The 24,987-nt window shown below is 45.7% G+C and overlaps 3 protein-coding genes across 3 annotated transcripts; all 3 read right to left on the reverse strand.

The window, feature by feature from the left end:
• Window positions 1–872: 872 nt before the first annotated feature.
• LOC135815606 (ER membrane protein complex subunit 4-like) lies at window positions 873–7,971 on the reverse strand. The gene is made up of 6 exons (XM_065328923.1): window positions 7,854–7,971; window positions 7,682–7,760; window positions 5,010–5,045; window positions 4,031–4,184; window positions 2,343–2,500; window positions 873–1,542 (listed from the first exon to the last, which is right to left on the reverse strand). Exons 1-6 carry the CDS (start codon window positions 7,889–7,891, stop codon window positions 1,504–1,506), a joined length of 504 nt encoding a protein of 167 aa, XP_065184995.1. The 5' UTR covers window positions 7,892–7,971; the 3' UTR covers window positions 873–1,503.
• Window positions 7,972–13,983: 6,012 nt separating this feature from the next.
• LOC135815608 (histone H3) lies at window positions 13,984–14,837 on the reverse strand. The gene has a single exon (XM_065328925.1). It carries the CDS (start codon window positions 14,774–14,776, stop codon window positions 14,366–14,368), a length of 411 nt encoding a protein of 136 aa, XP_065184997.1. The 5' UTR covers window positions 14,777–14,837; the 3' UTR covers window positions 13,984–14,365.
• Window positions 14,838–21,212: 6,375 nt separating this feature from the next.
• On the reverse strand, window positions 21,213–24,828 carry LOC135815607 (histone H3). Its single transcript, XM_065328924.1, has 2 exons — window positions 24,052–24,828; window positions 21,213–21,229 (listed from the first exon to the last, which is right to left on the reverse strand). Exon 1 carries the CDS (start codon window positions 24,785–24,787, stop codon window positions 24,377–24,379), a length of 411 nt encoding a protein of 136 aa, XP_065184996.1. The 5' UTR covers window positions 24,788–24,828; the 3' UTR covers window positions 21,213–21,229; window positions 24,052–24,376.
• Window positions 24,829–24,987: the final 159 nt, after the last annotated feature.

Consider the following 24,987-nt stretch of genomic DNA (forward strand, 5'->3'; position numbering starts at 1 on the left):
TGTACATGTACTTGTGTCAGCATCTCTTCGCTTTTGCAACGTGGCGGAGTCGCTTTTGAATGAATGAGTCAGTCTTTGTCGTAACTACTAGTACCAGTAGTACTACTACCAAGACTTGGCAAGAGTACTCTTGCTAGTCTTTGTAAATTGTAGTAATCTGATGTCGCATGCATGTACAGTGGTTCATTAAACTACAGTCTACATGTTCATAGCAAGTAACCCCCCAATATACTCTTTACTTGTTGATAGCCTAATCATCTCGTGATTCATAATTTTGCACAAACCTTGCGCGTTGAAAAATGAATGTACTTGTACACGAGCCGGAAATGCACCATGGACAGACTCAGTACATATGCGCATACCAATTGTCTGCACTGCAATACCAGGCACAGCCGCATTGCTAGGCAACCAGCATGACAAGATGTGTAACATCGTCACGGGTGCAACTGGTAATTGTTATTATTTTACTTTGCCGTAAAGTACCGTTGACCCCATGCCTTCCCAGCTCGTTTTTTTTGCAGGGGGCAGGAATTAGATCAAGTCGTTCAAGTGCAGTACGATGTACAACAAAGCAGAAGATCAGACCTGGAATGCTGTGCACATTTTCATCCTGCACTCGCACGCACGTATTGTGTACAGCAGTACATGCGTCGGTTCAACATCGTATTTCGTTGTATACGTCGACGGCGCTTCACAGGCAGAAATTCGACAGGGGGCGGGAATTAGAGAGGGGGCGGATCAACGGTACTTTACGGTACATGTACCAGTACTACTGCGGCATGGACAGATCAGAATGCGATTTAATACAAACCATGATGCAGCTGTCCGGTGTCAGGTGGCATGTCCAATCGCAGACATGGACAGAGCACATATCAGAACAACTGACTAGCAACTGAACTCTCAACAAACTAGTATGGCCATAGTATGGGAGATTGATTGCAAGGCACTGGTTCTCAAGCAATCGCATAATTGAGAAAGACTAAAGAAGACAACAACAGCGGACGAAAAGGTGGCCAACAAAAATGCAAGCAGGAACTTGCCAAATAGAACGAAGGCGGCCGACCCGGAGACTCGGTGTACGAGTCCAGCCGAAAGCGGATGAATGTGTTTGCAATAAGGTAGAGTCTGAAAACGAAGACACTTCGCTCAGCACAACCCACTGACTGAGATGACTGGCTACTTTGCCCAACCAGCTGGCATCGTAAAACCCCACAACATAAATGATTGCAGTAGGATGGTAGCAAGCAGCAGGGAGAAGGACTGTTGGCGTGATAGCAACTTGTCCGCACCCACAGAGGCACACACACCGGCAGGGTTGGTAACCAAGTCTAACAACCCATAGGTAAAACCCGACCGCCAGAGTGTTGCCACCTGTGTCCGCAAGTAAAGTACCAGCCTACACCACAGCCTAATCCACATGGCCTGTAGCAATCTCTTACATGTTCATGAAAAATAGGATAAAAACGGAATGGGCCTAAATGAGTAAGCAGCATTTGCACTGCATCACGTCAAAGCCATTCCGCCACCAGATATTTCCAGTTGCTGTGAGCAGAGGCACACGCACATACGCACACACATACACATACAGTCAACTTCGCTAATAACGACTGGATATAACGACAATTCGCGAATAACGACAGAATTTCCATGCCCAGAGCAAAGTCCCATCCAACTGTAATACATATAATGGGACTTCGGGTATAACGACACTTCGCGAATAAGGATACTTTTCTGATGCCCCGCCGAGTGTCGTTATACGCGAAGTTGCCTGTACACAATAAAAAGAAGCAGTGACGTAGCCATTCCGTGCTAAAGTACAGGACAATTCCTCAAAGGATCAGGAAGCCAGAAATGCTATGTGCGTGTGCCTAAAGAGAAACTGCCACTAAAACAGTTCAAAGGCTGTTTTTGTAGCTTGAGGTGATGACAATGATGAACTTTGCTTTCTTCAGTTGCCAATGTGATCAGCTATCTCAATACTACAAAGTAAGCCAATGAAATTTGTGTGGACAGCTCCTCTTTGGTGATAAACATCCACATAAAACGTGCAAAAACCTACAAAAATAAGACTATAATTATTATAGTGATCCGTGATCCAACAAATATTCCAATTCTACGTGATTCTCTTATCATACGCTGACAGTGCCAACAACTCCTAGTACATGCAGAGCTAATTTTGATGCTGCTGGGTGTGTACGGGGTGGCCATCACGCCGACCTCCGGTGTCTTCTAGTGACAATGTTGCATGTCCGATGTACATACAAGAGAGTACATGTGTTACACAAATGGCCCCTGGTGATACGAAGACAAATCCGCTCCGCTCGACAATCATATCTCCTTACCTCTCTGACAGAGATAAACTGAAGCCAGTCTGATGGTGACGTGGGTAAGAGACCCATGCTATGGCACTTGAGCAAAGCTATTAGTACCATGAGAATATTGGATGAGATAAACACAAGCTTCTGAACAGCTGAATGATCACCGCGGAACTGATCCAGCACTGAAGCAAACAGAAACAAAGCATAGGGGACAAACACACACACGGAGAGAGAGAGAGAGAGAGAGAGAGAGAGAGAGAGAGAGAGAGTGAGTGAGAGAGAGAGAGTGAGAGAGAGAGAGAGAGAGAGAGAGAGAGAGAGAGAGAGAGAGAGAGAGAGAGAGAGAGAGGGAGAGAGAGAGAGAGAGAGAGAGAGAGAGAGGAGAGAGAGACAGAGAGAGAAGACAGAGAGAGACAGAGAGAGAGAGAGAGAGAGAGAGAGAGAGAGAGAGAGAGAGAGAGAGAGAGAGAGAGAGAGAGAGAGAGAGAGAGAGAGAGAGAGAGAGAGAGAGAGAGAGAGAGAGAGAGAGAGAGAGAGAGAGAGAGAGAGAGAGAGAGAGAGAGAGAGAGAGAGAGAGAGAGAGAGAGAGAGAGAGAGAGAGAGAGAGAGAGAGACAGACACACAGACACCGAAAGAGAGACAGAGAAAATAACACCACGCAAATGTGAGGGAGAGAGAGACACACACAGAGAGAGAGACAGAGAGAGACAGAGAGAGAGAGAGAGAGAGAGAGAGAGAGAGAGAGAGAGAGAGAGAGAGAGAGAGAGAGAGAGAGAGAGAGAGAGAGAGAGAGAGAGAGAGAGAGAGAGAGACACACACACACACACACACACACAGAGAGAGAGAGAGAGAGAGAGTGAGAGAGAGAGAGAGAGAGAGAGAGAGAGAGAGAGAGAGAGAGAGAGAGAGAGAGAGAGAGAGAGAGAGAGAGAGAGAGAGAGACAGACACACAGACACCGAAAGAGAGACAGAGAAAATAACACCACGCAAATGTGCAAGGTATCACCATTGCCAGTTTGCCGACTGAACATCCTCCTTACTTCCTATTTCCGAAGGGCCAGGTTTCACTGCGACTCCGCTGCACGTCATCCGCGGCATGAAACGTCATCATTACCATAGTGACCGCCGCTCGAGTTGGTGCAGCAGCTCACCACCAGCTTTCGCTACGCTGTTTGATCAAAAACTGCAAGCCGCGGTCGCGGCACGACCTGTTTCCCATGCTTTGCATCGTTGTATACACGAGAATTTTAAAATTCAAATTTTAATTCGTAGCGCAGGCCAGAACACGAGGATTGTTGATGCGCGAGTGCAGGCAGGTAAAACGTCATAAAAAAACGTTGAGCACGACTGTGGTACCGCGAATGGCGAGCGTCAGTGGAACCGAGCTGCTCCGCTGCATGCAGCCAAATGCCGCAGAGCAGCAGTGGAACCTGGCCCTAAGACCTCAAAACTACACGCTACTTCTCAAGATAGACCAGGCACCCACCCTGCAGCATATGCCGTGCACATTTGTGTCTCCACACAACTCCTGTACTCAAACTTAGGGATTCGACAGCTTCAAGCACAATTGAAGCCAACAACGCAGAAGTAACAATGACAGACACGTATCTACATCACTTGCATGCTTGCTATGAGTAAACCACCTCATTTAATTAAATGCTAGCTGGGATCTCTAATGTTGCAGTCTTGCAATGAACACAGTTAAAACTCACGCGCTGACATCGAGAAGAAAGTCTGGAGAGGCCGCCACAGCATCATGCCAACAACCATGATGGGAAAGATAGAGATAGTGTTGCCGGCCATGTACATCACCAGCAGATTCATGGGCAGTTGCTTGAGCGGTCCAATCGCAACGCCCCACGATTGCTGCCAACAGACCAACAGTCATAGGGCAGGTCATTGCTTGTTCGTTGTATGCAGTACAAGGGAAAACTACCAGTAGAGCGGAAACAAAGTGGATTCATTTTCACCCTGCTCAATGACGCCCGCTATGTGTACTCGTTGAAATACAGTCCAACTTCAGTACCTCCAAGGGCCGAAACATCTGTACACCATAGCCGAGGTGCTGCATGTCCAAAGTAAAACAACTGGCACATTGTATAGCATAATGCAGGGTCGCCAAAATAGTAGTATATACTACATAGTCCATAGTGTGCTCTATACAGGGTACTCTATACTGAAGGTTCACTGCACTGAGAGTCCAGTGCTATGCCATGTTTGACAGCGACTGCCAAACAGCGCAATAAGAACCAGTCCACAGTCGGCGGCATGCGTAACGGCGACTGGAGTGTGCCAAGTCTACTATCAAACTCTGTTCATCGGGACTGCAAGAGTCCCGTCACAGCGTTAGCGAAAACCCGGCAAGTTTGCTATAGCGCCCACGGAAACTAGCTATCAAGGCACGGTGTAAGCCCGACAACTGTGAGAAGAGGAGCGCAGTTACAAGAAAGTAATGCTATTACTGTCATTTCTTTCTTGCTTGACGTTAAAAATAAACCGAGCCAAGCGTGCCAACAAAATTGAGACAATCAATGCGGCTCATAGTTTGTACGTGCAGGAGTAAACAAGGCCAGAACAAAACAGGGTCGTATGTCAGACGTCTGCGTCATACATTCAATGGCCATGCACAGCATCTCCACTGCAGTCATCCCAATCTCCAGAAGGTCTCTAGCAAATCCCCCTCCCTCATACCTTGGCAATGAGTGCTACATCCATGTCGCTAGATTCCTGTACAGGAGGCGCAAAACCAGCAACAAAGTGGCAGCATAACGACTGTTATCCAACATGCTAAAATTTAAATTAATTTTCAAGGTTTTTTTACAAATTCGAACTCAGATGGCGAGCCAATGCAATCATGGATAAGAAGAAGGACAAAAAGTTACGAAATGTGATGAACCGTCAACAAAAGTAACCGGCATCAGATCAGCACTTCCCTCCAAGTGTTGTGCCTTGCCACACTTGATGACTGTATATCGCAGGAGGTAAAATCCCGTGACACCTATGCTGCATTTTGTTCCATTCTGCACGCGCCTACCTAAGTTGGATTGATGACGGTAGTTAGTAGTCCTTTAGTTTTGGTTTCATTGTTCTTTTTCCTCCTTCTTTTTCTCAGTTTTCCCCACCATGGCTGGTTAAAATCGCCCGCATCACATGTTTATTGGCACTATCAAGAGTACATAACCCCCCCCCCAGAGTGTGCAACTCCCACATACCCTGCTGTCCCGACAGAATTTCAAGTTGACGTCATTATTTATGACGCAATGCTCCTTGCACCAGTGATTTACAATATGTGTACGGGTGTCAACGCATCACACGTTTTTCTTTCCAATAATAATTGTACAGGACCGATCGGCTTCGGTCAACCACAGGTTCCAGATTCGTCTGATAATCCGTGTACAGTGTGCATTGCATCATCAAAATGACGTCAACTTGAAATTCTGTCGGGACAGCACCCATAGTGGAGTTGCACACTCTGGGGGGGGGGGGGGGGGGGGGGGGTTATGTACTCTTGGCACTATGTCATCGTGATTGTAGAATAATAATTAATAATAATAATAATATGTAGAAGAGAAAAGGACATATGGATACGAGTTAAGAGTAACTCTCCATCACTGTAACATGATACTTTATACAGTCAGAAAGTGCAATAACTAGGCACAAAACTGACAGAGTACTGAAACATTCGACGTCCGTCGAATGTTTCAGTACTCTGTCAGTTTTGTGCCTAGTTATTGCACTTTCTGACTGTATAAAGTATCATGTTACAGTGATGGAGAGTTACTCTTAACTCGTATCCATATGTCCTTTTCTCTTCTACATTTATTTATGGCTCAACATCCGAGTTTAATAATAATATGATCTGGGTTTCTTTTATACAGATAATTATGTTCCATTATCTGTCTGCACTGTCATTGGTGCAATAGGGCTAGAAAGTGATGACGTCAAAACGGCCAGGGAGTAGTAAGTTGACATCAGATTTCTATTTTTGGATCCACTAAGGTGTGACTTTGCCATTGCCTAAGTATGTGGGTGCATAGCAACCCACTCATGTCGCATGCAGGTGTGACTTTTATTTCGCCACCTGTTGTAACCCCGCCCCCAGTAGCCAAATCAGTCAGTTTCACTGGTTACATCACCTTGCTGAGAGTAAGACCGCTTGAAATGTGCTTGGATCCATACAAAAACTGGATCCAAGTGGATCCAATTTTTGAATTTTTGAAATTGTTGCTATGCTGTGACGTAGCACTTTCAAGCCCTATTATCTTTCAAGGGATGATTTTACGAGCGACAAGCAAGAGGAAATGCACGGCCAGTCTAATGAACCTCATTTCCAACTGTCACTACTAGAACTATCCTTGAAGCGTTGCCAGACGGCTCAAAACCAACTGCTCGAGTTCCGTATGCGAGCTCCACTGACGTGGGAATTGTTTACTCCTCGAGTTTTGGGCGATTGAACATGGAGACGTCAGGGGTTGAACAACATGAACTGAATCCTCACTGTCTTGAGATCAGAATCAGTCTGCAACTACTCAGAACTTGAAACTACCAGTCTTTGACTCTTTGTTGATTGTGTGGGGTTGAACTTAGACCAAGCCAGAAATGCTGGTTGGCCCCAGGGCAGTGCTGAGCTTACCGTGAAGACTGCCATACTTTCTATCTCGTCGCCGACGCTCGTAGTGACTTCAGAGGCCGGTCACTGAGCGCATGGATTCGATAGATGAACAAATATCATCCTGAAAAATACTGGCGCTTACGCACAGTCTCGAAAGCCACAAGAGAATGTTGGCTCCAAAATAATCTCCGCTGCAACTATGCCTTAGCCTTGCTAAGTGCATGAAACGCAGCGTTAACGCTAATATGTATCAGGTTGTCACCGTCCTCTTTTTCCTTTGTAATCCCTGCTGCCTTATAAGCTTAGGCTGCTCTGTTCTGAAGTTATTTTTAACAGCCGCACATTATCGGCCTCGAGTTCTTGGTACCTGGGCTGGGGCCTACAGTCCATTTCAAAACTATAGACGCGTACCTAGGCAAAAACCGTTATGCCAGCATCTATACCACATAAAATCTGTGATCACTTTGTGCATAAATTTTTCCAAATTGGGCGTCTGTTATCCAATCCTTTAGAAACTATATTATGAGAGTAATTGTGGAGCGATCCTGAGCAATATTCCGAAAACTATTCTCAAAAAGTTCCAGCCAAATTTGAAATATTTCAAAAACCCTGCGCGTCTATAGTTTTGAAATGCACTGTAGTGCATTTGAACTGCGGTAGTGATCGTTGATCACAAGAAATTTTGGGCTGTTGGGGAAAGTTCAGGAATGTGCCTAGATTGGTCGCAGTCATTTACATGTACAGTACTTACAACCTGAGGACAAGTCTCTATGAAGCCAACAGGATCAGGCATGGTTGCTGTTGATACAGATCGGCCAGCACGGTCCCGCCTGCCAGAGCAGCAAAATCAATCGACACCACAAAATACTGTACAGCCCATACAGGTCTAAAATCAGAGAACTGCTCTATTCATCATTTCGTACGTGAAATCCACCGACCACTTCTGCTTTCTTCTGGACATTCTGCTAAGTGCTCCTTTTCGTCGATACAACTTCCAAGTTTCGGCTCTCTCAAAGCCACAAAATAAATCACCGCGACTGGTAAGACCTGTTATTGAAGTACACTCGTACAAGGAATGATAACCAATCAGATTCAAAGGCAAGGGATATCTCTGAGATACTAGTAATTGAAAGGCGATAATTATATCGATAGTTTAGTGTGCAAAAAAATCATTCGGTCGCGGTACGCGGTACGTACACGCATACGTACGCGCACGTAGACTACGTCAACGTTTTTTTAAAGCTTATATTAAGTTATAACAGCCTCTTTTACGGGCAAGATTAAAAATTAAAAGCAACACAATGATGAGAAAACAAGAGGGGTAAACACAATAACTTTATCAAAGCTGTTGACTCGCGCATACACACATACACACACACACACAGAGGATAACAATGATACTCAGTACCTAGACTGCAGGAGTTGCAAAGAAAGTTAAATCAATGCAGCCTCCGCGTTTGCGAGGACAGCAGACTGATCATTGACGCGGGGCAGACTACGTCAACGTCAAGTCTACGTGTACGTGTGTACAGCGATCCCCAATGCAATCGAACGTCATGCATGCACGAGCCACGAGGACCCTGTTCGGCTCAAACGAGTTCCGGGTATGGCAACGGCTTGTACTTTTTCGCGTGCCAGCTGCCTTCAAAATTCGAATATAGGCCCAGGGCTAAAAAACGAAACATTATTACTGATTTTTTCCCCCGGAAATGCATTATTTCGTATATTGGCCCATGGGCTTATATGCGCGGAACTACGGTACCCAACTCGCAACACACTAACAGTCCTTGGCTACACCACGTGCAGTTCTTTAAAAAAAAATTATGTTATAGTAAGGTTTATGTCACTGCTGTATGAGTGCACTTGTTATCATGCGGCCCTCAACTGACTTCTCAAGAAATGGTTTGTTATAAACCAAAATAGTGCGCTACAAAGGGTCAATTTTGTATCCCGGGGTTCAAACAGGGACATGAACAATGGTTCACTATAATAAACAGGAAGTCGCAAAATACGACTCCCTGGTTATAAGTGGAGTCAACTGTCACATGATTTGCGGCTAAGCCTGGAAGCTCTTACATCATGAGTTTCGTGCAGGATCACAGTATCGATTTCAAGTACTAGTTACATGTACATACTTGTACATGTAACTAGTACTTGCTACTATACATGCAGTTAAAATTTCAGAATGAACAAATCAAAAAGTGCCAACGGCCACCAGGCTGCTTTGGAGTGCTGGGACCACAGTGACAAGGCAGAAATGATGATACACTTGCGGGCCGCTGAGAATTCCCAAGGCTGGCTTGAAAATTAGAAATAGTAATATTGTGATGCTAGTAGTACATGACCCGGCGGAACCGAGGCTATCGCATACCACGGATTGTTCCCTAGAGGTCAGGGTGGGATGTTTGACTTTGATCAATCTGACCGCGTTCTTCAACTACTGTTACTTCAACTTCTTATGCCCCGGGTCACCAGTGGTATGTTCTTAGAAGCTGCATTTGTACTGGATTGAATGCACACGCCACATGTATACATGTATCAGTGTACCTACCTAGTTATGTAGCACTAAAGCTGCCAGAAACGTATTTCGGGCTGGGCGTTCTTGGGCAGCGCCGACTCCACTGTGTTCTCTGTGAAACTCCTAGAAATCGAAAGAAGACGGCAAAATGAATTTCAATTCTTTTCAAGCATTATTTAGCCCTCAACGGGGGCGGGGAGTAGCCCTTTCCCAAAGGTGCTCTTTTTCGCGTCCCTCAAAATATGCTGAAAAAGTGCTCTTCTTTCAGTGAAGGATAGCCATGATACATGTTCAGATATGAACCCAAGCTGAGAAGTGAATACACACTCTTCCATTTATGGGTCCACGAAAGGCAAAACAGGAAGTAAAGTTCAAAAACCCCACTTTTTACAGCATTCTGTACACCGGGTACAAGCTTCACCAACTTGTTGCCCCTCCCCCCCCCCCGAAAATGCGGCGTGCCAAGGCCCATCCAGATCGAGCACTCGGAAACTGTAACCGCATGCATGAGCAAACAGATTTTAGCACTTTTCAGCTAAAAAAGATCAAAAAGGGCGATATTCACCAAAAAACACAATAAAGGGCGAAAGAAACGGGCTTTTCCAAAAAGGGCCAAAAAGGGCGAGCACCTTTGGGAAAGGGCTAGCAAAAAAACCCACTTTTTACAGCATTCTGTACAAGCTTAACCAACTTGTTGCCCCCCTCGCCCCCCCCCCCCCCAAAAATGCGGCGTGCCAAGGCCCATCCAGATCGAGCACTTGGAAACTGTAACCGCATGCATGAGCAAACAGATTTTAGCACTTTTCAGCTAAAAAAGCTCAAAAAGGGCGATATTCACCAAAAAACACAATAAAGGGCGAAAGAAACGGGCTTTTCCAAAAAGGGCCAAAAAGGGCGAGCACCTTTGGGAAAGGGCTAGCGGCCGCGGGGAGACAGGATAATAATAATTTGAAACTCGGGTATTGATCAGAAAGTGCAACAACTAGGCACAAAACTGACAGAGTACTGAGACATTCGACGTCCTGACACCTAGCTTCAACACATCTCCGTAGCGCTAACCGACAGCCTTCCAACTTGGAAGGTTCAAGGTTATGGAAAGACCAAAGAGGGGAAGGCAAGCGCAACGAAAACGAGCACAAGCTACAGTCACAACGGAACAAAGAATGTCGATTGTCACTGGACGATGACGAGACCAGTAGGCGATTTGACAAAGCGGTCTAACTACAATTCGAAGCAGCAAAGCAGCACACCACCCAACTTGGGTGGGTCAAAAATATCAAAGATAAGTTAAGGCTGTCGGTTAGCGCTACGGAGATGTGTTGAAGCTAGGTGTCAGGACGTCGAATGTCTCAGTACTCTGTCAGTTTTGTGCCTAGTTGTCGCACTTTCTGACTGTATATAGTATCTAGTTACAGTGGTGGAGAGTTACTCTTAACTCGTTTCCATATGTCCTTTTCCTTTCTAATAATAATAATAATAATAATAATAGAACAGTTCGCGTACCAGGCAGCAACTGCTAACCTTTCCGCTTCTGTCTCTTTTGAGCTCTGCTACATGTGATGGTTGTGAAAAAAAGGAAAAGAAAAACCCCGGAGAGAAATGAAAGTGCACAACCGGATAGAGGTGTGTATGGAGATGGGTGTATGTAAGTACGCGCATGTATGTGCTAGTGTGCGTGCGGGGAAGTGTGCGTGCGCGTGTGGGAAACGGAGTGCAAGCACCAATAGTGACCAGGTTACTGAGCGGCCAAAATGCAGCGGTTACTGCTTGAACGTTAAGAACGGAGTCACTGAGCGGACAGGATATAAAAATTAATAATACCAAGAGTCCGTGTTTATGGACTCTTGATAATACTGGCGATACAGTTGAGGCGAGCGCCCTACACTACTGGCTACAGTAGAGTTGCGCGCTGAAGAACGTGGAGCCCAAGAACGTCCAGCCAGAAATTCTAAGAACACCACGGCCTAAAGCTTAGAACGGCGGTGTTGGTTTTCTGGCAGCTTGTGGGATACATAATTATGATCAAGAGTGCATAAGGGGCCATCCGTAAATACCGATATTTATTTAGAAACGAAAACTAGTCGTTTCTTTTCAACCCCCCTCCCTCAGAAACGAACACATACAAACGATGCATAGCATCGATATTTTTTCTTTTCTGGACGTGCCCACACATACAAACTGTGCATCGATTTTTCGAGAAACGAACAGGCGCTAAACCCCCTCCCCCCTAAACGACTAGTTTTCGTTTCTAAATAAATATCTATATTTACGGATGGCCCCTAAAGAAGAGTATGCAACTGTGGTTATGGGTCAGTGCGCGGCGCGCTGCCTTCATTACGTAACTTGGCTTCATCGCGCTCTGAAAGCATGCATTCAAACTCACAATTTCTCATACGAACCCATCCGTTTTGCTCGATTCGTTCCAGTACCCACGCGATCTCTAAATTCTGGCGCGTGAACTCCAGTTCATTTCAAACCAGAGGGAAAGTGCGGGCTGCAGTTGAATGATGTAATGAAGGCAGCGCGCCACGCATCTGGCCCATAGAAAAGAGATCACAGTTGCATACTCTCGTTTATGGACTCTTGATATGATCACTGCTGAGGTTGTTGTTGCAGAAGCTGGCGTCGCCCGTTTTTGATATTATGGGCATGTGTTTCTGTGGAGAAGGCGGAGAGCCGGAACGCAAACAATATAATATTACTTTATCATTTTGGTCCTCTTTTGTATTTTCATGATATGATTGTATCGGTTTATTAATTTTGCCCGTACAAGAGGCATCGTAAAATTGAAAAAAAAATCCAGTGCGGATTGTTTCTACGTTTTGTAAGAACATGATAAGAGCGCAGCCAGATTGCTGAAAAAATAAGAATGTCCCAGGCTCACCCCTTGGAAACAACGTTCTTGGGCGCGCGACTCTGCTGTAGTAAAAAATAAAGAACTTGACGTCGCTTCAAAGAGGTCAGGCTGGGACATTCTGATTTCTGTTGATCTTACAATCCATTTCAAAACTATAGACGCGTACCTAGGCAAAAACCGTTATGCCAGCATCTATACCACATAAAATCTGTGATCACTTTGTGCATATATTTTTCCGGCGTCTGTTATCCAATCGTTTAGAAACTATAATTATGAGAGTGGAGCGGCCCTGAGCAATATTCCGAAAACTATTCTCAAAAAGTTCCAGCCAAATTTGAAATATTTCAAAAACCCTACGCGTATAGTTTTGAAATGGACTGTAGAAACAATTTCAGGGCTCACAGTTGCGTAGAAAAGCGTCGATTAGATGGGGGCGGTGCACGTGCTCCAAAATGCCAGCTTGGCCAATCAGCAGTCAGCATTTCGTCGGATTTTTGCTCGAAGTAGGGGGTGTTTGAAGGAGTTAGCAGCACTTCAGCCAGGTTCTACGAAGCTGGGACTTGGCCCAGGCACAGATGACAGGTGTTCCAAAAGATTTACCGAAACAAATTTTCATTACTCACACGGGTATGCCAGAGCATATGCGTAAACTTCGTGAGATATAGTACAGCATTCGAAAGGAGTATCCAAAAACGTCTCGGTAAATTTCTTTGCCAGGGTCTCCTGAAAATTTTGAGCCATAGATTGTCCAAATCGACCAAGGGGGAGATGCTCTGTACTGATTTTAGTAACCCCGAGTCCCAGCGGCGCGCAACCGCTTGCGCGAAAATGTGTGAAGATCAAACAACAAGAAAAACGCATGCATGCAGCAGAACGGCAACGCGTGCCGTCGAAGAGAAAATCATTGAGCACAGATTGTTCAGTGTTCTCTCCTCAGTTCGCCCGCGGCGTTGGTTGCTGTGCTTTCATTCTCGCTGGAGTTCTTGTGGCAGCGCATTTCGCCATCATGGAGGAACTGGCACCCTGGGAAACCTGGTCTTCAGTGGCCCTCGACATACGCCCGGTGGATTTGCTGGTCCCGTTTACCTCCATTCGATCACCAGCTCCGTGTGGTATCATCATGTTCTCGGCGTTACCTGCCTGGCGAGCTCTGACTCGTTTGTTTGTCTTCTTACCTGTGGAATCATCACGATCGCTCATTGTAGGATCAGCTTTTGGTCGAACATGGCATGTTGTTTTTACTGGGACTAGCACAGGTTGCGTTTCGCCTTCTCCTCCAAAATATCGCGAACATCGGCTCTAAAACTACGAGAACAGGCTACAAGTACAACTCTGGTTCTTTCTCTTTTCTGTTCTGTTTTGGATGCGTGGGATGTACACGATCGGTACTCTCCCGGGGTCACGCGACTCACGTGCACCAAACCCGCCCTCGCACGACGCTTTTGTCGATCCTGCATGCCTACTATACTGTGAGCCCTGAATTTGTATGCATGCATAAATTAATCACATAATATATCGCAAAACTTACTTGCCAGAAAACCAACACCGACGACCTCGACAATCCTCTTTAGATTGTGGTGCATGGTGCACCGGTGTGTTGGCCATTCTTCATGCTTTCGCGCAGAATATTTCTTAGAGATCACGAGTTTTTCCAGGCAGCTCACATACGACAAAATCGTTGGTGGTTAGGATTTTTGAAACACACTGGAAATAACGTGCATTCTCTCGAAAGTATTGCACAAACACCCCAAATTCAAACTGGACAAAGGAAAAACTGTCACAACACCAGCAGTGAGTCAACTCCCTACATGACTAGTGTTCCTGGTAGTGGAACAATCCAACAAGGAGAACTGCAACATCCCGGGCAGTTTCTGAGAATTACCGGATTGCCTACAATCACGATGATTTCTCTCCCGAATGATCAACAGTAATTACATAGTAGCACAATAATACTGCTACAACACGAACACGGCTTCATTGATTGAATGTGGTGGCTTTGAAAAAAGCCGGTTGTTGTGGTTCGAGTTGGAAGAACTCTGGAAATACCAGGAGCCTGGCGCTTAGGCACGCTCTCCACGGATGCGGCGGGCGAGCTGGATGTCCTTGGGCATGATGGTGACACGCTTGGCGTGGATGGCGCACAAGTTGGTGTCCTCGAAGAGACCGACGAGGTAAGCCTCTGAGGCCTCCTGGAGAGCCATCACAGCAGAAGACTGGAAGCGCAGGTCAGTCTTGAAGTCCTGGGCAATCTCACGCACAAGACGCTGGAATGGCAGCTTGCGGATCAAAAGCTCAGTTGACTTTTGGTAACGGCGGATCTCACGAAGAGCAACGGTACCAGGCCTGTAACGATGGGGCTTCTTGACACCACCAGTGGCAGGGGCGCTCTTTCGGGCAGCCTTGGTAGCCAGCTGTTTGCGTGGGGCCTTGCCTCCAGTTGACTTACGGGCAGTCTGCTTGGTACGGGCCATTTTGATGGAAAAGATATGGACAAACCGAGAACTTCCAAACGTGAAAGAACACAAATCCACAATGACTTTGTTCTCCGCACAGCATTGCTTTTTGAAAGCCAACAGCTTTCCCGCGGACGCTGATGATTGGTCAAATCTTTCCCCTTTTCGGCCCGCTGATTGGCTGGTGACCATCTTCGCAACCGTCCATAGCAACAAAATGGCTAGTACGCGCGCTACATGCAGTCTACTACCGTACATGTATGTACGCATACTCGCGGCCGTGCAGTGCGCGTGATGATGTGCCAGAAATCAAAGTGACCAAGTGCGCGTGATCAAACTACACTGTACAGTCATGACGTCAGTCCATTCAGAAAAAGATGATATCCTCCTATTTTTGGCCATAAATGGGTCAAATTTTAGAGTTTTTCACAATTTTTTCTGAAATCCCCATGGAATCCCGGAATGCTGTTCCAATTATGTTTCTGAAGTCCATTTCTCCGAAAAGCAAGCACCTGGCAATGGCACGGGTTTGCACCAGGGAGTCGTCAAATACCGGTACCTGTATTTGACTACTGGTTTGCACACACACACACACACCCGGAGTTCATCCAAGTGAGATGATACAACTTCTCGCGGATGATGACGGCACCCACACATCTAGCAAAGCCAAAGCTGAAATCCTTTGTGAATTCTTCAGGAAGCAATGCACCGCAGATTCCCCAAATCAGCAACCAAGTCGTTGTCCATCATCCAGCACCATTGATGACCAAGAGCCATTTTCGTTCACAAAAATCAAATCCACAGATGTCTATGAAGCTGCAAGAACATTGTCTGTGCACAAATCATCTGCTGACAGTTACCTATCAAATGCCATCCTCAGCCGCTGTGCAGACATCCTGTGTGTACCTCTGCCGCTCTGGCTAAACTATTCAACTACAGTCTTGAGCAAGGCGAGTTCCCTTCCGCTTGGAAGATGGCCACGATTATCCCAGTGTACAAGGAGAAAGGTTGCCCAACTCACCCTACGAACTACCGCCCAATATCCCTCCTCCCCTGTATAGCAAAACTCTTTGAAAAAATAGTAGCGAAACAACTCCAGGCTTACCTAACAATAAAACAGAAGATATGCAGTCAACAATACGCGTACGTGAAGGAGAAGTCTGCGACAGACCAGCTTATTATACTTACCCAGCAAATGGCCGACTACATTGATGAGCGTCTGAACTTCGACCTGGTCTCCCTAGATTTCTGCAAGGCATTTGACAGAGTAAGCCACTCAACTCTCCTCCGTCAAGTCAGCAACTTCTCGGACCATAAAGTCACTGCCTGGACTAAGAGTTATTTGCAGGATCGAAGCATAGCCGTGAAGATTGAGTCATGCATGTCAGTGCCCAAAGTCACCAACTGTGGTGTTCCCCAGGGATCGCATCTGTCTCCTCTACTGTTCGTGATCTACATTAATGACCTACCAGAAGCCATACATCATTCGCACACCTTCTTGTTTGCGGATGATGTCACTCTACTTTTGCCGTACAAAGGCTCTCTGTCAAGTCCTGGTATCCAAGCGGACATTCATGCATGTCAAAACTGGGCCAGGGAAAGAGGCGGAGAGTTTTCGCCCTCAAAAACTTCTGTTTTAAGCTTCCGTTATAAGCCAGTGGCAGCATCATCACCAGCACCAACATCTGCCACCTACACTATGGAGGGTCTACCTCTTCCCAGTATTGACATCCTCAAACATCTGGGAGTTCGCTTCAGTGCAGACCTAAACTTCCGTCAACACTACCTTGACATCAGTCGCAAATTCAAGCAGAGAGTAAGCCTACTTTGTCACATGGCACATCGTCTTACACCGCAGGCCATGATGCTCCTCTACAAGTGCTATGTTAGACCTGTGATTGAGTATAGCGTCGTAGTGTGGTCCTTTCGTCTTCGTTCAAGCGACTTGACTGAGCTGGATAGAGTCCAGGCCAGGTTTGCAAGATCCTACCTTAGGAAACGCAAAATCCAAATCGACTTTAATACACCCAAGCAGGATCTTAATAAAAAAGCTAACATTGAATCCCTTCTTTATCGCAGGCAGTTTTTAAGCTTGGTTACCATGCACAAATTTATTTTCAAGTATCGACGTTGCCTAGCTTCATTCCATTTCAATATCACGCAGAGTGCGAGACGCCCTAACAAAATTATTCTCCCTAAAGCAAAGACCACATCAAAATCGTTGTTTCTCTTCCAAACCTCCCTCTTATGGAACTGCCTCCCACCAAGACTAACTGCAGAACCATCCATTATTGTTTTCAAGAATGAGCTTCGCAAACTCACTTGCAAACATGGTGCTTCGCTCTCCGGTATGCCTACGCCATGTACATAACCCCCCCCCCCCCCCCCCCCCCCCCCGTGTGCTCCCCAACGCATTCACGCTGCACAACTTTTCACTACTTTCACTTTAGCTCATACGTGTACATGTACATCCTTCAAAGCAGTGAACCCCTTGATAGGCGACAAGCCTCTGGGTCATCCTAATAAAGATTATTATTATTATTATTATTTTAACTGGTTTGAGGGAAAGAGACAAACGGGAAAAGTCTGAAGAAAAAATTGACTGTCACCACCAGGACTCGAACCAGGGACCTTCGCTTGTAGCCAGCGATGCTCTAACCACTGAGCTATGGTGTAGTCGTCATCCCAGTATTATTATTATTATTATTATTATACAAGTCCCGGTACATGTACAGTCAACTTCGCTAATAACGACTGCGGATATAACGACAATTCGCGAATAACGACAGAATTTCCATGCCCAGAGCAAAGTCCCATCCAACTGTAATACATAATGAGACTTCGGGTATAACGACACTTTGTGAATAACGACACTTTTCTGATGCCCCGCCGAGTGTCGTTATGTATAGGATAGTGCACGGATCCGAGGAGAATATTTTTCATAATCCCCAAGGCGCGCAGCGCCGCGGGGATTATGAAAAATATTCTTCCGAGGACCAATCCGTGCACTATCTGTATATAGCTCGACTTGTCAGGGGTCTGCGCTAGGCCTAGCCCAAATTTGCCGGCAATTCTTCCAGCAAAATATCGAATTTTCCAACAAAAAGAAATTGCTGGCAAATTCCGAGCAAAACATCGAATTTACAGAGGATCCGGGTGTGTTTTGGTAATTTTATTCAAATTTCGTTGGTTTCATTGGGCCAACGTCGTGCTGAAATACATGTAGCTCGTGCAGGTTGTCAGGGGTACATAAATTTGAAATCATGCTCCAAAATCCGTAATACTGACACCATTATAAGTTTTGCTTTCCTCGTCAGAGTCACCATCCACTTTTACCAAGTAGACGGTTCATTCGAAGCCATTTTTGCCACAAAGCAGGAGCAAAATGGAGCAAAATATCGGAAACGAAAGGCAATGCCAAGCAAAATATGGAAAGTGATCGGGCAAAATTTGCCGGCAAAATATCGAAGCGCCCCGAGCAAATTTGGGCTAGGCCTAGTCTGCGCAGCCATCACGTGCACGGTACACAGTTGTTGGCTTTCACACTTTTTTCAGTTGTAAGCAGGGAGTACAGTACTCAGTAGTACTTTTTCAAGCTCAACAAAAAAAGGAAAGGCAAGCTTGCAAAGCAAGGAAACATGACACAGGAACAAAACACAATTTGACAAATGAAAAATGAAAAAAACAATACCTGATCTTTTTTTCTCTTTACATTGCCTCAGCCTGCTTTTATGGATTTCTTCTTGTTCTGGTGGGAGTTCAGGCCCCACATGTTGTGTACTCTTGTAAGTCCTGATCTGTGTGTTTTTCTCTTTGAATTTTCTCAGCCAATTAATTTTTGAGGGGGAGGGAGGGAGGCCGAGGGTGATGCCTGATGGGCGGTATGACCAGTGTTCAGTTTCCATGGCAACATTGTTGTTGAGATCGAGATGCGTGCGTGTTGGATTTCTTGCGAATTCAAATACAAAGAACAACATTTCTCTTGTTTAGGTTCCATAGTAAACCTATTTACGATACAATACAGTGTAATTGCTTTCATTTGTTGCTCAGTTTCCATGGCAACGTTGTCGTTGACGTTGCAGACATACAGCAGGCGCGTACGCAGGGGGGGTTTCCCGTTGCCCGGAAACCCCCCAAATGTTCCAAACGAGCAACGTTTTGGGGCATTTTTGGTAGGGCCCACGATCGATCTGGCAAGAATGCAAAACTTCAACAGATCGCAACTCAGTCAAATCTCGCTCAAATCCAACGATCCAAATATCCAGGTCGAATAGAAAACTCTCAGCTGTCCGTTGAAACAATTTTCGACGCGCTGCGAGCAATGTCTCTTGAGATAAATCATTCGTAAGTTGAGCCGCGATTTTCCATTTTGAAAAGTGCGCAGTGCGACTGGAGTATCCAGAATTTGGGACTTTTCGTCGCGCTGACTTGCTCAATTTTGCAGGGGCTTCACTTGTGATATTTTCAAGAGAACACAGCCAAAAAAATCGAAACTCTGCGATCAAGAAAAACGAAATCGCTGGAGCAGGACGCGTTGGGGCTTTTGGCCAGGACACAGTACAGTCATGTACATATCCAGCGCTATGGCTATTTATAGCGGTAGAGTGCAGCGACGGTGCGAAAAAATGCCCCAAACTTGAGTCCTGGAGTATCATGGTCGACCTCATTCTCCCCCTGGTACCTTTCCACTTCCAGGAAGCCCAAGATAATGAAGATTGAGTGAGTAGAACTGAAGTTATGATCCAAAGAACACGAAAAAATGCATAATTCTGAAAAATTCGTAGGGCTCTTTAGAAAGGGTAAGAACGAGCAATTGTTTGCGATTCGGTTGGAAACCCCCCTAGAGGTGACCCTGCGTACGCGCCTGTACAGTCATGTACTTTGTTGCCAATTATTCATGAGCAGCTGTAATTGCACGTTCACATGTCACATCCATGTTCATCTAATACAAAAAAACATATTCACGGTGCTCATGTGAGAGTTTTGTAAATATGTCCACTTGTTCAATTACCTTCCTATAATAAAGTCATTTGATTGAGATTTCACACAGCAGCTTCCAGGCTGGCTCTTTGGGGTTTGTTTGGCTAGCTTGCTTTGGCCTACTCTCGCTAGGTATAGTGAGAGCAGTCCAAAGTCTTGGGCTCTTTCCCCTCACCTAGGGGATTATGAAGAATAATCCCCTGGGTCAGGGGATTATCAGCCCTAGAACCCCTGACAAGTCGAGCTATAAGCGAAGTTGACTGTACATGTAGATGCATGTATAGAGTTTGACAGTGAATCTCAGTGACAGTTGCACCTCGTGTTTTCAGTTTTCATCATCTGTGCTTGGGAGAGATGTAGTGTCCAAGTCTACATACTGGTATGCGCTGTGGCATTCCTTGGCCACCCCAAACATTCATGATACATGTAGTAGTACATCGTGTAATGTTATGGATCTCAGTACCATGTACATGTACATGTGTCGTTTCCCGGGTGCGTGAAACGGACTTCGCGGGTTTTAATTGCTGTGCATGACTTGAGTCTTCGCCTCTTGTTGTTTTGGACTGGAGAAATAAAGAACACTACAAATGCCGAAAAACTTGGGGACGCTCCAAGCACTACCGCAGCGTACACGTCTCCAATTGTAGTACACGTTGAGTGTGGATCAAAAATATAGAAGCCGAGTCGACACGTGTCTAATACATGCCGGAATGATGTGATGGGCATTACTGGGGTACAAGTACCAGGGTCCACCTTACTTCGTTTTTCTTACCTGTTCATCATCTTTGTGTCTTTGTAGTACTGATTCTTACCATGGTTGGATGTACTTTAGTGGTGTGCACGGGTAGTCGGGTACCTGTGAGGACCTCCGGTAGACGGGTACCGAATGGTACCCGAAGTCGCAGATGACATCATGTACAGTTCACGCGTACAAATAACTCATGTTATACTCCGCATGTCTACCCAGTGTGTAAGGGAAGGGGCTGGGGTGCATTGCGGTCTTACCATGGAAACATTACCCGATCGGGTACCCGTGGAAAACAACTGGACCTGATACCCGAAGAAAATGCTACCCGACTCAGCCCTAATGTATTTACAGTCTTACAGCATCATTATCACGAGTTGTTTGCCACCCAACTCTGGCAATCAATCTTTTCAGAAACAACAAAAGTACACGTATCCAATACTAGTACAGTCTCCTACATGTATAGTAGTACAGGTCTGAACTTAAATAAAAGTCACTGTACCAGCATTTATTGGGGACTATGCGGTATCTTCGAAGGAAAGAAACGAGTCTCCATGCCTACTGCTGATACATGAGTAACATGACATACACTTCTAGAATTCTTGGCCACTACGGTATAAAACACATACTGGTCTGTACTCACCAACAGTGACTTGGTCGAGTGAGCACATGCAGGTGTACATCGCTGCCTTGCACACTCACACATTTGGTACCATTTACACAAATCGCAAGACGAGCACGCAAATCTGCAAATACATTCACAGGATGTACCGTGACCCACGGTTTATCTCAGCACACACTCAATCCTTCACCATCACAAACTGGCAAGTCTTGGAGAGACCTGAAATCAACTGCTGCAGAATTCAGATAATCCCGCGGAATGTTGCAGAAAAGAGTGACAAACTGCTACTGTAAACCGCCCAATGTTTGCGTCACTATTTTTTGCGATTTCTCAGAACCAGCGAGTTTATGATGGCAAATGTTTGTGGAGCACTGTATACACCCACTGTTGAAGTTTGATTTCACGATGTAATGGTTAATATTTTGCGTTATGCTCTTCTCGCCGCAAAATTAGCAAACATTAATATCAGTACGTCGCAAACATTAGGCTGTTGACAGCATTTCTGGAGATTTGTTCTGTGATTCATAGTCAATAAAAGCATGGCTTTCGAAATCAACTTGCAGTATATTTTGGAGCTTTCAAATATTTTGGGTCAGGATTTCAGATAATTTGGGCTTAGAATTTATCGAGATGACAAACCTCGGTGGGGTTGCACAGATTCGATAAGATTCTGTTTTTACGCTCATTTTCCTTGCAGAATTCTGCAATTTTTTTACAAGAACTCGGTTATATGCGATGCAGAGTCTTTCAATGTGACAGGTTATTCACGTACTAAATTGCGCTCTTGGTCGAGGTCGGTCACCCCGAACGTTCAGAATTTTTTTTAGTTTGGCACAAACTTTAGTTATTTCGTGAAACTTTGTACGTATACAGTACTGCTCAATGAAATCAAGTCGCGGCATGCAGGCACTCAAGTACGCACCCGGCGTTGCGCAGTCGTCACTATGATACTGTAATTTCACACAATTTCGGTGTACTTTTATTTTCGGTGCATCTGTTTCATACTTAAAATTTCAATACACCGAACAACCACTAACACACATAATCAACTGCTTCTCTGTACCGAAACTTTCTGTTCACCCAGCCTAGGCACCGCCGGCAGAAAAATTGGCAGAATTCGGTACTTTTTCTGGTAAGTTTCATGCATGTTTGGTATGTGGATAAAGAAATGGAGCAGAATTCAAGGAATTGACCGCCATAAGGTTTGCATGGTTCTGCCAATTTCACTGCTTTTCGAGCATAATCCGCCGGTCCCTAATCTGTCCCCGGGGAAAATTGCGATTCCGCGGCCGCGTTTTTTGAACTTTTTTGTCGCACTACACGTACCTGTCCCCGGGGAAAATTGCAATTCCGCGGCCACGTTTTTTGCGATTTTTTAAAAGACCGCGTTTTTTGAACTTTTTTGTTGCACTACACGTACACACAGTGCACTGTTCGGTCAGCAACGTCTCATCGTGGCGGCTTTTTACTCAAATATGACGAGTGCTTACACCAGAGACTTGTAACTGATTGATTTCACTACATACTCACTGAAAATTGCCGCTCATCAATATTATTCACCGCAAATTGTGCCATATTATGCCGCGTTTTTTGCGATTTTTTTCCGCAATTTTCCCCGGGGACAGACGTACACACAGTGCACTCATGTTCGGTCAGCAATGTCTCATCTTGGCGGCTTTTTACTCAGATATGACGAGTGCTTACACCAGAGACTTGTAACTGATTGATTTCACTACATACTCACTGAAAATTGCCGCACATCAATATTATTCACCGCATATTTACCACAAATTATGCCATATCATGCCGCGTTTTTTTTCCCCGGGGACAGCCTAATGTACAATCATGCTCATGCACGGTGTGTTCTGTGCGCTTATAGCTACAGTAGATCTACCGGTACCGATTTTTTTTGAAATTGAAATGTCAATGTTGTGGTAGAATGAATTTGAAGACACCACTGCAGCTGTACTTATGGTTGATAAATATGGTGGTAAAGACACACCTGGCAATATGGCGGTAAACACACGCCTGCCCACACACGCTCTCTAGGCTGCAAAGTTCTGGCACAGAGCTCCTTCTCACCACCACCACCATCAGTTCGCGCCTGGTCGATGCATGGTTGGCGGTATCCGGCATAGCAGGCTTCGAGCTATGTCGTTGCTGTGTCATCTGCTATGTGCCATGCACTACTTGATGTACCAGCCTGCTATGCCGGATACCGCCAACCATGCATCGACCAGGCGCCAGGCGCGAACTGATGGTGGTGGTGGTGAGAAGGAGCTCTGTGCCAGAACTTTGCAGCCTAGAGAGCGTGTGTTTACCGCCATATTCTGTCCCCGGGGAAAATTGCGATTCCGCGGCCGCGTTTTTTTCCGCGTTTTTTGCGATTTTTCAAAAGACCGCGTTTTCCGCGATTTTTGAACTTTTTTGTTGCACTACACGTACACATAGTGCACTGTTCGGTCAGCAACGTCTCATCGTGGCGGTTTTTTACTCAAATATGACGAGTGCTTACACCAGAGACTTGTAACTGATTGATTTCACTACATACTCACTGAAAATTGCCGCACATCAATATTATTCACCGCAAATTATGCCATATTATGCCGCGTTTTTTGCGATTTTTTTCCGCAATTTTCCCCGGGGACAGCATATTGCCAGGTGTGTCTATTTATCAACCAATGTTGTGGTAGGTTTTTTTATATTCACTGCAATACAACCGGTTTTGTTGATTATTTGATTCACATACATGTACAGTGGTCCCTCTATAATCCGGCACCATTTGTGCCACGAAAATCTGCTGGATTAACAAATCTAATTTACTGCTGCAATGTACATGAAGAGGACATTTTGGCTACTGAAAATTGTGCTGGTTTATCGAGGGTGCTGGATTAGAGAGGGACGACTGTACTAGTATACTGTAGTATGCAGTTCACAAGAACATACCTTACAACGGAACCAACTAGGCCGACTTCGCCTATCTGCATCACAAGGCAAATACTACGGCGGCAATCATCCTGCAGGACGTCGCTGGACCAGTGAAATAAAACTATTAATCACGAGCAATTCACGTTACTACCAAGACTACGTTATGTATGTCCTACTACCTTTGTCCAGTATACAGTTCCACGGCATGACTGCGAGAACAAGAGATTACGAAACACAATCACACAAAAGATAAGTACGACTTTCATTGACTGAATGTGGTGGCTTTGAAAAAAGCCGGTTGTATTGTGGGTCGAGTTGGAAGAACTCGGAGTGAGCCTGGTGCTTAGGCACGCTCTCCACGGATGCGGCGGGCGAGCTGGATGTCCTTGGGCATGATGGTGACACGCTTGGCGTGGATGGCGCACAAGTTGGTGTCCTCGAAGAGACCGACGAGGTAAGCCTCTGAGGCCTCCTGGAGAGCCATCACAGCAGAAGACTGGAAGCGCAGGTCAGTCTTGAAGTCCTGGGCAATCTCACGCACAAGACGCTGGAATGGCAGCTTGCGGATCAAAAGCTCAGTTGACTTTTGGTAACGGCGGATCTCACGAAGAGCAACGGTACCAGGCCTGTAACGATGGGGCTTCTTGACACCACCAGTGGCAGGGGCGCTCTTTCGGGCAGCCTTGGTAGCCAGCTGTTTGCGTGGGGCCTTGCCTCCAGTTGACTTACGGGCAGTCTGCTTGGTACGAGCCATTTTGACAAGAGATGGATAAACCGAGAACTTCCTATCGTGAAAAATACAAATCCACAATGGTTGGTCTCAGTGCACAACATCGCTTTTTGAAAGCCCACAGCTTTCCCGCGGTCGCCGCTCATTGGTCAAATCTTTCCTCGTGGATGCGCGCTGATTGGTCAAATGTACGGCACATTTCGAACCGCGCGTTGATTGGCTAC

This window comes from Sycon ciliatum, chromosome 4, assembly GCF_964019385.1.
Source record: "Sycon ciliatum chromosome 4, ocSycCili1.1, whole genome shotgun sequence".
NCBI lineage: Eukaryota > Metazoa > Porifera > Calcarea > Leucosolenida > Sycettidae > Sycon > Sycon ciliatum.